The sequence below is a fragment of the Anarhichas minor genome, unplaced genomic scaffold (genome assembly GCF_050575085.1).
Source record: "Anarhichas minor isolate MPS153535 unplaced genomic scaffold, ASM5057508v1 ptg000140l, whole genome shotgun sequence".
Lineage (NCBI taxonomy): Eukaryota > Metazoa > Chordata > Actinopteri > Perciformes > Anarhichadidae > Anarhichas > Anarhichas minor.
The window spans coordinates 509,267-525,362 of NW_027466586.1; the positions used below are offsets into that span (position 1 = coordinate 509,267).

General features: G+C 46.1%; 1 protein-coding gene across 1 annotated transcript; it reads left to right on the forward strand.

Annotated features, from left to right (window-relative positions):
- Window positions 1-213: 213 nt before the first annotated feature.
- Window positions 214-15,865, forward strand: LOC142943597 (calpain-15-like). The gene is made up of 12 exons (XM_076085194.1): window positions 214-377; window positions 3,320-4,346; window positions 5,092-5,300; window positions 6,331-6,514; window positions 6,665-6,888; window positions 6,966-7,091; window positions 8,208-8,360; window positions 8,966-9,127; window positions 9,897-10,117; window positions 10,746-10,891; window positions 11,275-11,453; window positions 15,688-15,865. The coding sequence occupies exons 1-12, from the start codon at window positions 214-216 to the stop codon at window positions 15,863-15,865; spliced, it is 2,973 nt and encodes a 990-aa protein (XP_075941309.1).
- The last annotated feature ends 231 nt before the right edge of the window (window positions 15,866-16,096 follow it).

Here is a 16,096-nt window from a genome sequence, read left to right on the forward strand (position 1 = left end):
GGTCATTTTGTCTTTAAAATGTCAGAAAATCATCAATTAGTTTAATAATAATTCAGTTATTCAGTTTAAGGTTATATGTGATAAAGAGAAGTTGAACCACAGAATATTTGGGATTGATGTTTTTTTGGGATTCCTCAGAATAGATGCCAACTCTCCCTCTGCCTCCTCCTCCTCCTTCAGGGCGCCTCCTCCTCCTCCTGAGCCAGCTGCATCATGGGAGGTTCCACCTCCTCCCTCATTGACGAGGCCGAGAGTGATGATGCTGCACCCCGGGGTGCAGCTCTGCCCCCCTCCCCCGTCATGGGATGTCTGAGGAGCAGCCAGAGCGCCTCCCTCCCTCGGCAGCTTCCCCGACCCGACAGGCACAGAGAGCGCAGGTAAGAGATACCTGAGAACGGGATAGGGCTCTGGGTTCTTGGTTTTGGGCTGTCGCCATCTTGTTTATTTACAACCAGAAGGGACACTAGAGGGCGGAGCTAAGTACAACAGAATGCTCACAATTTCCAAATGCAACCAAAATGTTACAATCAACTTCCATGAAGTGAAAACACTCTAAAAGGGTGAAAGTTGTAAGACAGAAACACGGACAACACTCAGACCGCACAACGCTTTGGTAGAGACCTGTCAATCACCGTGTAGCCCCGCCCTAAAGCATCCCCTGCTTTATGGTCTGTTTGACTCTAAATGGACCATAATGTACTAAATGAACATCATGCTGTATTGAAGAAGACTTGAAACTAGAGATTGAGACCATAAACTCATGTTTACAATGTTTACTGAGGTAATAAATCAAGAGAGAAGTAGAGTCATTTTCTCATAGACTTCTATACAACCAGAGGAGTCGCCCCCTGGTGGACACTAGAGAGAATGCAGCTTTAACACTTGAAGCTTTGACTTCACTTTACAGAACCGGAGGTTGCCTCCTGGTTGATCCGTGTTCCAGGATTCAGGCTTGTTTGTTTGTTTAACTCTACGTGTGGAAACAAGTGATCGTGATGATTAATTCATGTTATTACTCCTCACAGCTGACGGCTGAATGTTCAAATTTATATTCTACACTTGTGTAGATTCCTGAGCTCCAGAATGTGTGTCATGAATTTTTCATGAATGGTTGGATATAAAGTAAACCTCAGCCTTCCTCTTATTAATTATTACTGTGCTGTGTTTATGAAGCCTCCATGAGGAGTCCAGTTACTCTGACAGGAAGTAGCGCCACCAGGAGTCCCTGAGGACCGGACTGCAGACCAGAGTCTGGCAGAGATCTACTCTCATCTGGTTTAATGCAGATCAGAACGGACCGAAAGTGACTTCAGATGAGAAGAACTTTATTATCCTGATCTTGTGCCAGAGTTTCATTAAAGATTACAACAGAAAGCGATAGAATACAAATGATTAAGTGTAGATAGCTAATACTGACCCCAGTGCAGAGTAGAATAGAACGGCAATAAGTCTTAAATAAAGTCCAAAATTCAACTAAAATAAAAAACTAAAGATTAAATAGAAGACTAAAATATAAAGTGTATGAGAAGTAAGACGTTTATACTTTAACTTTATATCTCGTATCATATTCAGATTAAACCTTAAATGTAAAACTCATCCAACATTTTTAATTATCAAAGTTCTTACAGAAGGAAAAGAATAATTCAAGACAATAGTACAAGCAAGAATAAAAAGGACAATAAATACTTTAAATATTCTGCTGATCAGCCACAAACACAACTACAGGAGTCCAAAGAACATTTAGCAGAACTTAACACTTTAATTATATAATATATATAATACATATAATACATATAATATATATAATATATATAATATATATAATACATATAATACATATAATACATATAATACATATAATACATATAATATATATAATATATATAATACATATAATATATATAATACATATAATACATATAATATATATAATACATATAATACATATAATATATATAATACATATAATATATATAATACATATAATATATATAATACATATAATATATATAATATATATAATACATATAATACATATAATATATATAATATATATAATATATATAATACATATAATACATATAATACATATAATACATATAATACATATAATATATATAATATATATAATACATATAATATATATAATACATATAATACATATAATATATATAATACATATAATACATATAATATATATAATACATATAATATATATAATACATATAATATATATAATATATATAATACATATAATACATATAATATATATAATACATATAATATATATAATATATATAATACATATAATACATATAATATATATAATACATATAATACATATAATATATATAATATATATAATACATATAATACATATAATATATATAATACATATAATACATATAATACATATAATATATATAATATATATAATACATATAATATATATAATACATATAATACATATAATATATATAATACATATAATACATATAATACATATAATACATATAATATATATAATATATATAATACATATAATACATATAATATATATAATACATATAATATATATAATATATATAATACATATAATATATATAATATATATAATACATATAATACATATAATATATATAATATATATAATACATATAATACATATAATATATATAATACATATAATACATATAATATATATAATACATATAATACATATAATATATATAATACATATAATATATATAATATATATAATACATATAATATATATAATATATATAATACATATAATACATCAGTCTGTGAGGGAGCGTCGATGTTGTCACACAGCTCCTTCTGTCATGCTACAAACACATGTTAATATCCGTTTTTATTTGGACCCCCCCCCCCCCCCCCCCAGCCTTCTCTCCACTCCAGATTTTTACAGTTACATGAAACAGAGTTCAGTTGGAAGACGCTGCTCATGCTCTCTACATTATGTCTGCTGTCATCAGATATGTGTGGTTATTATAACGCTGAGTGACCATAATGTCCGTAACACCCCTGAAGGATTCTCTGCACATCCAAGTTTAGCATCTTCTAAAAAAAACTATTTCAACAGAATTATCAGAACAGGTTTAAATCATAGACAATAAAGAGCATTTTGTGTTCTTTATTGCGTCACTTTTATACTTGTAGACGCAATAAACGTCTTATGAAATAACATTAATGTGCTTAACACAAAGGAATTTGAAGGACATTTGAAGTCTGTTTAAAACTCGGTGCAGGTATACGTGATGTATAAATACTGTGAGGTGCTGTGTTCTCTCTCCAGTTTCTCCTCGGGGTCGATGCCGGTGCAGAGGAGCCAGTGGGCTTGTGGCTGCTGCACTTTCCTCAACGCAGCCGGCGCCCCCCGCTGCTCCGTCTGCGAAGCCCCTCGGCGGAGACCGGACACCCGGTGGACGTGGCAGGGGACCGGCAGGGAGGACGGGCGCTGGTCCTGCCCACGCTGTACGCTGTCCAACCCCGCCGACCACCCGGCCTGCTCGCTGTGCGGGTGCTCCACCGGCGGCGGCACCCTGGACCGACCCCGGGGGGGCTCGTCCGGGGACCGGCCCCGACCTCGGCGCTCCAGCAGCTGCTCCGGACTCCTGAGGCCGGAGGACGCCATTATTCAGAGCCTGGTCTGGGAGTGTTTGAGGTGCACTCTGCAGAACACCCCAACCTCCATGTCCTGCTCTGCTTGTGGCGGACCACGCAAACTGTCTCTCCCCCAGATCCCTGCTGATGCCTTGCTCATGCCAGGGGAGCCAACCGGAGCGGGACAGCCGGAGCCTGCAGCGGGGGCGCTGTCCCTTTGCATCTCGACCGGCGGAGAGAGTTTACCGGTGGAAGCTTCACGTCCACACACAAACTCCTCAGGTCATCACAACCCTCTTCCCTGCAGCCGCAGAGAGGTGCCGCCTCCAGACGGCTGCCTCGGTCAGACTCCTACCTTAAGTCCTTCCGCGTCAACGCTCGCCGTTTCACAACCGGAGCTGCCGCCCGGCAGACGGCTCAGCATCCTGAAGGAGGAGATGTCGCCGCTGTCGCCCACACCTGCGTCGTTCCCGCCGTGCCTTGCCGCCGCCAACCTCGCCAACGACACAGAGGAGTGGTCGTGTCCCGCCTGCACTCTCATCAACGAGGTCAAAGCCAAACACTGCCTGGCCTGCCACACGCCTCAGCGGCAGGCCGCCCAGCTGCAGCCGGCACCGACCCCGAAGAGGAAGGAGAGCACGCCGGTGGAGGCGCTGCGGCAGAGCGACGAGGGGGAGGCCAAGGAGCTGTGGGAGAACATCGTGGGCTTCTGCAGAGAGGTTTGTGCACCTTTAAGTTGAGTTGTTGAGTTGATTGTTCCTTCACTGACACTCACAGAGGAGCGTTTCTCTGGAACACATGGACGTACCTGAAGACATCACAACCAGGCGGCAACCTCCGGTTCTGCCGAGCGAAGCCGATCCAAAAGTGTGTTGAAGGTTGCATTCTCATCAGCAAACCCGTCTGCATTCATGTCTGAAACACGGAGCTGCTCTTTATACTAGAACAGAACACGAGGTGAAGGAGCTTTAGATTAAGTGAGAGAAGACGTTTAGTTCCATGATGGTGCTGAACCCTCACAGTAGAGAAACCATGACTTTGTGGATCAGATGAGATAAACTCACCACTTTGTCTGTGGTGAACTACTACCGCTGTACTACTTTACTTTTATTTAACCATTGGAAGTGTCATTGAGATTAAAAGTCGCTTTTTCAACAGTAACTTGTCCAAAAGAAAACAAACTAAATGTCACAGAAACAGAAGTTAACAGAAGTTAACAGAAGAGCAAACATATCATCATGATTTACTTTTCTAATACAGTTAACAGCAATTTAAAAAACAAACAATACAATATTTAAATAACAAAAGACCTCAAACTATTAAAATGATGAGACGTCACGCGGCATCTAATATGCAAAACAAGGGATTTTGGACCTTTTTAACGCTTCAATCTGAATATTGTTGCATTTCTTTTCCTGCACCTCACTGAGGTTGTTTCCTGTGATTTGATTGGCTCGTCACCAGAACGCCGTGACGTTTGTGGACGACAGCTTCCCTCCCGGTCCGACGTCGGTGGGCTTCCCGGCGGACGACAGCGTGCAGCACCGCGTCAGGAGGTGGCTTCGCCCGCAGCAAATCAACTGCTGCAGCTCCAGAGAGCGCGCGGAGGGGTGGAGCGTGTTCCGCACGCTCCGCCCCTCCGACATCCTGCAGGGACTTCTGGGTAACTGCTGGTGAGCCCGCGGCCGCTGCTTTATTTATTTAATACTTTCTATACTTATTAGATTTTAAATGAGCACGAACTAACTCACTAAGTGTGTTTGTTCAAGATCATACTGTTTTAAATAGTTATGTTTCTTTAATATAATAGTTATTTAAGGATGCAGACGGTTATAATACTATAATGCTCTATTTACATTACTCCATCATAGTGACATCGTCCATTTCTCTGTAACAAACATGGATTTAAAAAGACAACTTTTGAATAACAACCTAATAAGAAAAGTTAATTGTCTTGATATATTCCCAGATGTGGGACGTTACTCTGACGTGTATGTAATAAAAACATTTATAGAAGTGGGAACATATCGACATAGTGTTTGTTTTGCGTTTATATTTAGTGCTTCCAGCTGAGAGCAGTGAGGTCGATACATTTATCGTACTGAAATATTTCCATTTTTGTGCTACTTTATACTTTTACATCTCAAAAGGAAATATCATATTTTTTTACAGCTCTACATTTATTTAAAACTTGTCAAGTTTATTGATATCGAACATTTCAGAGGAGCAGCTTTCACTCAATGGGAAAAAAATGAAAACATAGAAAAATAAGCAGAGATCATAAACCTATGTGACAAAAACATACGACATACATAAGACACGTGTTAAAGATGTAAAAGATCAAATAAAAAGGTTCAATAAGATCAAAACATTATGTATTACAGTAAATGTATAATGGTAAGTACCTTTGAGTACATTTAGCTGATAATACTTTAACTTATAACATCAGTGTATTAACAGTATTTGTACACGTTGGTAACACTACTTCTGCTTAATTAAAGGATCTGAGTGCTTCCTCCACCTCTGCTGAGTAATCAGGAGAAGCTCTGTGGAATACCACTCTGTATTTCAATGAGTCTGTCTCCTTTAATACTTCGCTCTCAGAGATGAAGCGCACTAACAGGCGCCCGGAGAGCTCTGTAGCTCCTTTAGCCTCCAGGTGGATCCAGTCACTCGTGTGTCTGGGTGTTTTTTGGAGAGCAGGTTCCTGAGTGCCTTGGCTGTTCTGGCCGAACGTCCCGAGCTGGTGGAGAAGGTGATGGTGACGCGCTCGCTGTGTGCAGAAGGAGCCTATCAGGTGCGTCTGTGCAAAGACGGCTCGTGGACCACGGTGCTGGTAGACGACATGCTGCCGTGTGACGACAGTGGACACCTGCTCTTCTCTCAGGTGGAACGCTCGACTCTAAACACTCTGTTCATGTATCAAGGAGGAGTCATTTAGTGATGGGGCAGCACTGATGTTCCTCTGCTTATCACCAGATGTGATGTCTAAGCTGTTGTACAGGAGATAATGAGTCCCGTCCTCTTCCCTCTCCAGGCCCAGAGGAAGCAGCTCTGGGTGGCTCTGATTGAAAAGGCGCTCGCCAAGCTCCACGGCTCCTACTTTGCTTTGCAGGCGGGTCGTGCCATCGAGGGCCTCTCCACGCTGACCGGGGCCCCCTGCGAGTCGCTGGCTCTCCAGATCAGTACCACCAACCCCAAGGAGGAACCGATCGACACAGACCTCATCTGGGCCAAGATGCTGAGCTCCAAAGAAGCAGGGTGAGTGTCAGGAGGAGGCTCGTTCTTAATTATCTGTTGAGAATAAGTCCTAACTCTGTCATGTTTCGTGCTGCTAGCTTCCTAATGGGGGCGTCTTGTGGAGGAGGTAACATGAAGGTGGATGACGCGATGTACGAGTCTGTGGGTTTACGTCCACGTCACGCTTACTCTGTCCTCGATGTGAGAGATGTAGACGGTCACAGGTGAGGACTCAAGTCTGTTTTGTTTCCCAGTAAATGCACAGGTAGTGTGGAGTGTCACCGTCCATGTCCAGCTTGTTACCATTGAAGCTATAAAGCCAGAGACAGGGTTATAATGTGACATGGAAGTAGTATCTTCAGGTATAGTATTAACAATCTGACTTATCCTCTCCTGATATAGATTCACAATCTCAGCCATCTGCCAATAACCGGTGCTCTACTTCTCCCAAATGTTAGTCTACGGAGTGGAGTCACAGTTTTCATGTCATAGCAGCGAGTGTTTGCAGCGTGAGGCTCGCAGATTACAGGAGACAAGCTGACTATTATTCCTCTGGATTTACTAAAGTCACGCATGTGAAACAGTCTGTTGGGCTGAAACATGTCTGCCTCTGCACCGTGTTAAAGTACGTGGTGGGAAAACACACGATTTTACCTTTTTATATTTGGGGAAATATAAATTACATCAGATAAATATGCAAAGAGGAATCATTCTAATGCATTCTGTAACACACAACTTATTGGAAACATTCGTACACCTTTCGTATTTTCAGGTTTGTTCATGCTGTATTTGTTTAGATTTAATTGTTATAAAGTGGCGTCTAACTTTTAACGAACTCTGGGTCGTGACCGAAAGAACGAGATCACGGCTACAAGCGGCCGAAATGAGTTTCCTCCGTAGGGTGGCCGTGCTCAGCCTTAGAGATAGGGGGAGGAGGGGGAGGAGGGTGAGGAGGGTGAGGAGGGTGAGGAGCTCGGACATCAGGAGGGAACTTGGAGTTGAGCCGCTCCTCCTTCGCGTCGAAAGGAGTCAGCTGAGGTGGTTCAGCATCTAATCAGGATGCCTCCTGGGCGCCTCCTACTGGAGGTTTTCCTGGCACACCCAACTGGGAAGAGACCCCGAGGAAGACCCAGAACACGCTGGAGGGATTATATCTCCCAGCTGGCCTGGGAACACCTCGGGATCCCCCAGAACGAGCTGGAACATGTTGCGGCTGAGAGGGAAGTCTGGGTCAGCCTGCTGAGCCTGCTGCCACCGTGACCCGACCCCGGATAAGAGGAGGAGGATGGATGGATGGATGGATGGCGTCTAACTTGCGCTTCCTGTTGTTGTTTTTTAAGGCTACTGCAGCTGAGGAACCCGTGGGGTCGCTTCTCCTGGACTGGACCCTGGGCAGACCACTGGCCCAACTGGCCTCCACACCTGAAGAGGGAGCTGTGCGCCCAGCGAGCTGAGGACGGCCTGTTCTGGATGGACTTCTGGGATTTCATCAGGTAGATCAGGAGTTAACAAAGGCTGCACTTCTTTAGAGAAGTTGTGATCTCTTAAATTCCTTAACATTCCCAACTTAAACTACGTCGTCACGTTCAGATTGCTTACTTACAGAAAAAGGGTCAATTCTATAGACTATCTAAGAAGTGGATGTAGTCAGTGATGTCACCTATTGGTTTGTAGTTTGAAGCTTGGAGTTAGCATTTTGGTCGTCGCCATCTTGTTTTTTTCGCCATCAGCATTGTGGTTTTTGGACCTAAAGCATCCCCTGCTTTATGGTCTGTGTGACTCTAAATGGACCATAATGTACTAAATGAACATCATGCTGTATTGAAGAAGACTTGAAACTAGAGATTGAGACCATAAACTCATGTTTACAATGTTTACTGAGGTAATAAATCAAGAGAGAAGTAGAGTCATTTTCTCATAGACTTCTATACGACCAGAGGAGTCGCCCCCTGGTGGACACTAGAGAGGATGCAGGTTGGCACCTGAAGCTTTGACTTCACTTTTCAGATCCGGAGGTTTGCTGCCTGGTTATCTCATGAATGAAATAAGTAAATGTGTTGATGCATTCACTAATGTCTGTGAGTGTGTTTTTTGACAGGTACTTTGACTCAGTGGATATCTGTAAGATTCATTCAGACTGGCAGGAGGTCCGAGCGCCGGGTGTTTTTCCCCGAGGAGCCGACGTCCCGGTGACGGTGGCGACCATCACAGTGCTGGAGAGAACGGCCATGGAGCTGGCTTTGTTCCAGCAGGGCAGCCGGTAGGACAACGCTGACAAAACCTCCTTGTTGCTTATTAAAGAATTCAATCGCTGAAGATCTCTTCCACACCAAAATACACACACATTCCATAAGAGAGTTTGAATTCTTCATTCTTCATTCTTAAAATAACTTCTCCTTCCAGAAATCCAGACTTTAAAGTCCCGGATAGCTTCAAACGTTCTCCATCTTAAACAGAATGAAGTTGCAGCGTTTAGCCTCTTTTCCGTCTCCTCATCTTGGAACATCGTCGACGAAGTTTTATCCTTTATGGCTGAAATATCCACTGCTGCTGCTGTGCGTGTTGTGGAAGCCCCAGATAACCCGAGAGTCTGGCTTCATAACACAATCCGGAGGTGCTCGGTGAATATCACCGGCTGTTTTCTGAATGGAGTTTGGATCAATCAGTGCTAGGCTATGCTAACATCGTAGCTGCTCCATCAGCACTCTAAATAACATCATCTCCACATAAAGCGACGTTATGGTTTCCCCATAGATAGTCTATGGTTCATTTATACACATGGCTTCATCAACTGTTGTCAGCAGGAGAATCTCAACGCTGAACGACTGAAGCGACACAACAAGTTAAATATCTCAACACAAAATTGGTGAATTCTTCTCCTTTGCATTGACTTTGCATTTAAAGAAGTTTGCTTCTCGTTTTTTGTAAAGAAAGGATAAAGAGTCCCATCTGATTCATTGTTGAACATCATCGTTCTCACATTTATGAGCTCAAAGACCTGAAGCATGAACTGGACCCTGTCTCCTCAGGCGGTGGGACACGGCGGAGAGCCACCTGTTGGATCTGTGCGTGTTGTTGTTCCGGGTCTCCTTCGACGGCTCGGGGACGCCGGCGCTCGGCCGCCTGCTGGCTCACAGCCGCCGCTCGGTGAGGAGGTTCGTGGGCTGCGACGTGATGCTGGAGCCGGGAGAGTACGCCGTGCTCTGCTGCGCCTTCAACCACTGGCACAGCGCCGCCACGGAGGGGACGAGTAAGAGCACCGCCATCGTCTGCACGTCTTTACCCCCTTATGTGTTTCTTAAGTCTAATTTAACATGTTAAACTAACATCTTAAATTAAACTAAACTCTCTAACAGCAATCTGTTAATCAAAATAAAAGCTGTCGCCTAAATGGCCTTGCTAGCAAAGTTAACTCATCATTAGTAATTAATATTAATAAAAAATAATGAAATAATAGAAAGAAACAAGCTACGTATTCCCAAGAGAAAGAAAACCTAAAACTCATCTTTCAAAACTCGCTTTTTCCTCAAAATAAATGTATTTACCATTAATTAAAAAAAAATGTATGTAATTATTTTTTTATATAATGTTTTAAATCGTTATATTTATTTTTTTCTCTTTTATTTGTCTATTTTTAATAATTTCTGTTGTTTTTAATGTTCATTTAATCTCTTGTGAAATGCATTTATTGCACATTTTATTATGAAACGTGCTATATGTAAAAAAACGACTTTAATCACAGAAATTTAGACTTTTTTTCTCAGACTATTATCCCCCGGCTCCATATTTATTTTATTTTTTTACCTACAATGGCCCTGATAACATGTCTTCCTTCAGATTAATTATAATCTAACCGCCCCCCCGTTGTGTCCGTTCAGCGAGCGGCGGCCGGTCCGAGGAGCCCGGCTACATGCTGGCGGTCTACAGCTCCAGACTGGTGATGGTGGAGCAGCTCACGGCCTCGAACACCACCGTCGCCGACGCCGTCATCCATCTGACGGAAACCAAAGGAGAGAGACACGAGGTAACATCCACTCCGTCCTCCATCAGTGTGACCGAGTCGTGTCTGATTGTGTTCAGGTGTGAGTCCTTTAATTCCTTCATTCTGCTCCTCTTTCAGATAAATCAACTCTTTAAAAAGCCTCTTGGATCAGATGTTAAATGCATCGTCACAAAGCTTTTCTTTGTAGAGAGACGTGGTTCTAACGCTACAAACATCTGATGATCTTATAGAACATGATCATTAATGTAGATTAAACTAACCAACAGGATATAAAGGAGTTAAAAAGCAACATACACATGCAGTAGGAATATTAATCCAGAAAGTACAGATTACAGTGCAGGACTTTTACTTGTCATGGAGAATTTTCACAGTGTGGCAGTAAAGTGTACTCCCCCCCTCCTTAGGGCAGAGAGGGGATGACCTGTTACTACCTGACCCACGGCTGGGCGGGGATTATCGTCATGGTGGAGAACAGACACCCGCGGCATCACCTCCACGTGTCATGTGACTGCAGCGACAGCTTCAACGTGGTGTCGACGCGCAGCAGCCTGAAGACCGTCGACAGCATCCCTCCTCTGCACAGGTTCAGATTACTGATGTCATGATTTAAGATCATCTTCTGCACAGGTTCAGATTACTGAGGTCATGATTTAAGATCATCTTCTGCACAGGTTCAGATTACTGAGGACATGATTTAAGATCATCTTCTGCACAGGTTCAGATTACTGAGGACATGATTTAAGATCATCCTCTGCACAGTTTCAGATTACTGATGTCATGATTTAAGATCATCTTCTGCACAGGTTCAGATTACTGAGGACATCATTTAATATCATCTTCTGCACAGGTTCAGATTACTGATCCATCCATCCATCCATCCATCCATTTTCCTCCGCTTATCCGGGGTCGGGTCGCGGTGGCAACAGGCCAAGCAGGCTGACCCAGACCTCCCTCTCACCGGCAACATGTTCCAGCTCATTCTGGGGGATCCCGAGGCGTTCCCAGGCCAGCTGGGAGATGTAATCCCTCCAGCATGTTCTGGGTCTTCCCCGGGGTCTCTTCCCAGTTGGACGTGCCTGGAAAACCTCCAGTGGGAGGCGTCCAGGAGGCATCCTAATTAGATGCCCGAACCACCTCAGCTGACTCCTTTCGAGGCGAAGGAGTAGCGGCTCGACTCCAAGCTCCCTCCTGATGACCGAGCTCCTTACCCTATCTCTAAGGCTGAGCCCGGCCACCCTACGGAGGAAGCTCATTTCGGCCGCTTGTAGCCGCGACCTTGTCCTTTCGGTCACGACCCAGAGTTCGTGACCAAAGGTGAGGGTAGGAACGTAGACCGAGTGGTAAATTGAGAGCTTTGCCTTCCGGCTCAGCTCCTTCTTCACCAAGACGGTCCGGTGCAGCGCCTGCTTTACTGCTGCAGCCACACCGATCCGTCTGTCGATCTCCCGCTCCATCTTACCCTCACTCGTGAACAAGACCCCGAGATACTTGAACTCCTTCGCTTGAGGTAGGCACTCCGTCCCCACCTGGAGGGAGCAATCCACCGGTTTCCGGCAGAGCACCATGGCCTCAGATTTGGAGGTGCTAACTCCCCGCCGCTTCACACTCGGCTGCAAACCGCCCCAGTGAATGCTGGAGGTCATGATCCGAGGAGGCTAACAGGATCACATCATCTGCAAACAGCAGAGAGGCGATCCCGAGACCCCCGAACCTGACGTTCTCCACCCCCAGGCTGCGCCTAGATATCCTGTCCATGAAAGTCACGAACAGGACCGGAGACAAAGGGCAGCCCTGGCGGAGGCCAACACCCAACGGGAACGTGTCTGACTTATTGCCGAGAATGTGGACACAGCTCCTCCTGCAGTCGTACAGAGACCGGATCGCCCGTTGTAATGGGTCCGGCACCCCATACTCCCGCAGCACCCCCCACAAGAACCCCCGAGGGACCCGGTCGAAAGCCTTCTCCAAGTCCATAAAGCACATGTAGACTGGTTGGGCAAACTCCCAGGACACCTCCAGTAGTCTTGCGAGGGTAAAGAGCTGGTCCACTGTTCCACGGCTGGGACGGAATCCGCATTGCTCCTCTTGAATCTGAGGTTCGAAAAAACGGTCGGAGCCTCCTTTCCAGCACCCTGGCATAAGCCTTCCCCGGGAGGCTGAGTAGTGTGATACCCCGGTAATTCGAGCACACTCTCCGGTCCCCCTTTTTGAAAATGGGAACCACCACACCGGTCTGCCAGTCCATGGGCACTGATCCTGACCCCCATGCGACATTGAAGAGGCGTGTCAGCCAGGACAGCCCAACTATGTCCAGCGCTTTCAGCATCTCAGGGCGGATCTCATCCACCCCCGGTGCCTTGCCACCAAGGAGCTTTTTGACTACCTCAGCGGCCTCTGCCAGGGATATGGGTGAGCCTCCCCCTAGATCTTCAGGCGCTGCCTCCTCTGCAGAGGACATGTTGGTCGGGTTTAGGAGTTCCTCAAAGTGCTCTTTCCACCGCCCGACGATGTCCCCTGTCCGGGTCAGCAGTTCCCCCCCCCCCTGCTGAGAACAGCCTGGGGTAAGCCCTGCTTTCCCTTCCTGAGCCGTCGGATGGTTTGCCAGAACCTCCTTGAGGCCAACCGAAAGTCCTTCTCCATGGCCTCCCCGAACTCCTCCCATGCCCGAGTTTTAGCATTCGCGACCACCGCAGCTGCAGCCCTTCTGGCCTGCCGGTACCTGTCAGCTGCTTCGGGAGACCCCTGGGCCAACCAGGCCTTGAAGGTCTCCTTCAGCTTGACGGCTTCCCTCACCTCCGGTGTCCACCACCGGGTTCTCGGGTTGCCGCCACGACAGGCACCGATGACCTTCCGGCCACAGCTCGTAGCGGCCGCGTCCACAATAGAGGCTTTGAACATGGTCCATTCAGATTCCATGTCCCCAACCTCCCTCGGGATGTGTGAGAAGTTCTTCCGGAGGTGGGAGTTAAAGACCTCCCGGACAGGGTCCTCCGCCAGACGTTCACAGTTCACCCTCACTACACGTTTGGGCTTGCCGGGTCTTTCCAACCGGTTCCCCTGCCATCTGATCCAACTCACCACCAGGTGGTGATCAGTTGACAGCTCTGCTCCTCTCTTCACCCGAGTGTCCAAGACATATGGCCGCAAATCAAATGATACGATTACAAAGTCGATCATTGATCTCCGGCCTAAGGTGTTCTGGTACCAGGTACACTTATGAGCCACCTTATGTTCGAACATGGTGTTCGTTATGGCCAAACCGTGGCAAGCACAGAAGTCCAATAACGAGACACCATTCGGGTTCAGATCGGGCAAGCCGTTCCTCCCAATCACCCCCCGCCAGGTTTCTCCGTCATTGCCCACGTGAGCATTGAAGTCCCCCAGGAGAACTATGGAGTCGGTAGGTGGCGCCCTTTCCAGGACCCCTCCCACCGACTCCAAGAAGGCCGGATACTCTGAACTGCTGTTTGGTGCGTAAGCACAAACCACAGTCAGAGCCTTGCTCCCCGCAACCCGTAGGCGCATGGAGGCGACCCTCTCATTCTCCGGGGAGAACTCCAACACAGCGGCGCTCAGCCGGGGGCTCGTGAGTATCCCGACTCCCGCCCAGCGCCTCTCACCCTGGGCAACTCCGGAAAAGGACAAAGTCCAACCTCTCTCCAGGAGCTTGGTTCCAGAGCCAGCGCTGTGTGTGGAGGTGAGTCCAACTATATCTAGCTGGTATCGCTCCACCTCCTGCACCAGCTCTGGCTCTTTCCCCGCTAGCGAGGTGACGTTCCATGTCCCTAGAGCTAGTCTATGCTGCCGGCGATCGGCTCGCCCAGGCCTCCCGCCTGACCCGCCGCCCGGTCTGCATTGCACCCGACCCCGATGCTTGTCCCTGTGGGTGGTGGGTCCACAGGGTGGCTGCTCCATGCTGTTTATTCGGGCTGAGCCCGACCGGGCCCCATGGGCGAAGGCCCGGCCACCAGACGCTCGCCGACGAGCTCCCCTCCTGTGTCTGGCTCCGGGAGGGTGCCCCGGTTTCCCTGGTCCGGGCGAGGTGGCTAAAGTCCGTGGGCTGCTTATCATTAGGGTCGTTTGAACCGCTCTTAGTCTGGGCTCTCCCCCGAGACTTGTTTGCCTTGGGAGACCCTACCAGGGGCTAATGCCCCGGACAACATAGCTCCCAGGATCACTGAGCCACTCAAACTCCTCCACCACGTTAAGGTGGCGATTCGCGGAGATTACTGATGTCATGATTTAAGATCATCTTCTGCAGAGGTTCAGATTACTGAGGACATGATTTAAGATCATCCTCTGCACAGCTTCAGATTACGGAGGACATGATTTAAGATCATCTTCTGCACAGGTTCAGATTACTGATGACATGATTTAAGATCATCCTCTGCTCAGTTTCAGATTACTGAGGTCATGATTTAAGACAAGAGAGAGAAAAAACAAGACTAAGTTATATTTTCCTGTTTTATATCATAAACAAAAACTGTTATTCTTAATATTTGTTCAGACAAAAAGAGACGTAATCAATATTTATTCATGTAAATATGATTAACATCATATTTTCAATGTAAAGCAGGTGGAGAGTGTGCACGTCCAACCACAGCAGCACCAGAGCAAAGGAGAAGGAAAGACTCCGTGAAAGATCCACGAGTCTCAGCTGCTCAAACACGCAGACGAGATTTTACAGCTCTGGAAGAGTTACTTCTTTACCTTCTGTTGCGTCGAAGTGACCAGACTGTAATATGAACATAATGTGGTAAACTTCATGGATCTGATTTTGTATGTCGGATGTGAAGTTCTCTCCGTCTCGGTCTCAGACAGGTGCTGGTGGTTTTGTCTCAGCTGGAGGGAAACGCCGGCTTCTCCATCACTCACCGGCTGGCTCACCGTAAGGCTGCCCAGGCTTCTCTGGGGAACTGGAGTCCCTCGAAGACGACACACAGTCCGGCTCTGAGCCCGGAGACGGCAGGTCTGCATCAGCCTCGACCCCTCTGACCGAGAACATGGAGGTCTTTAAAGGAACAGTCCAACACTTCAGGAGTTTGTAGTAGAAAACGAGGCGTCGTGTTTAGTGAGCTGAGTCGTGTTTCAGCTCGACAGACATTTTTCTTTAGGAGTCAGAGCTCCAACAGAAGTTAACACATTCCTCCATAAAGACATTTTATCAGTGATGCACTTTATATTTCAGATCACAGCTCGTCTTCAGGTCCAAACTGTCTTAATGCA

Coding starts and splice junctions, on each gene's coding strand:
- LOC142943597 (XM_076085194.1), top strand. CDS start 214: ATGGGAGGTTCCACCTCCTCCCTCATTGACGAGGCCGAGAGTGATGAT. Junction 8,361..8,965: donor GACTTCTGGGATTTCATCAG/GTAGATCAGGAG, acceptor GTTTTTTGACAG/GTACTTTGACTCAGTGGATA. Junction 9,128..9,896: donor TTGTTCCAGCAGGGCAGCCG/GTAGGACAACGC, acceptor CTGTCTCCTCAG/GCGGTGGGACACGGCGGAGA.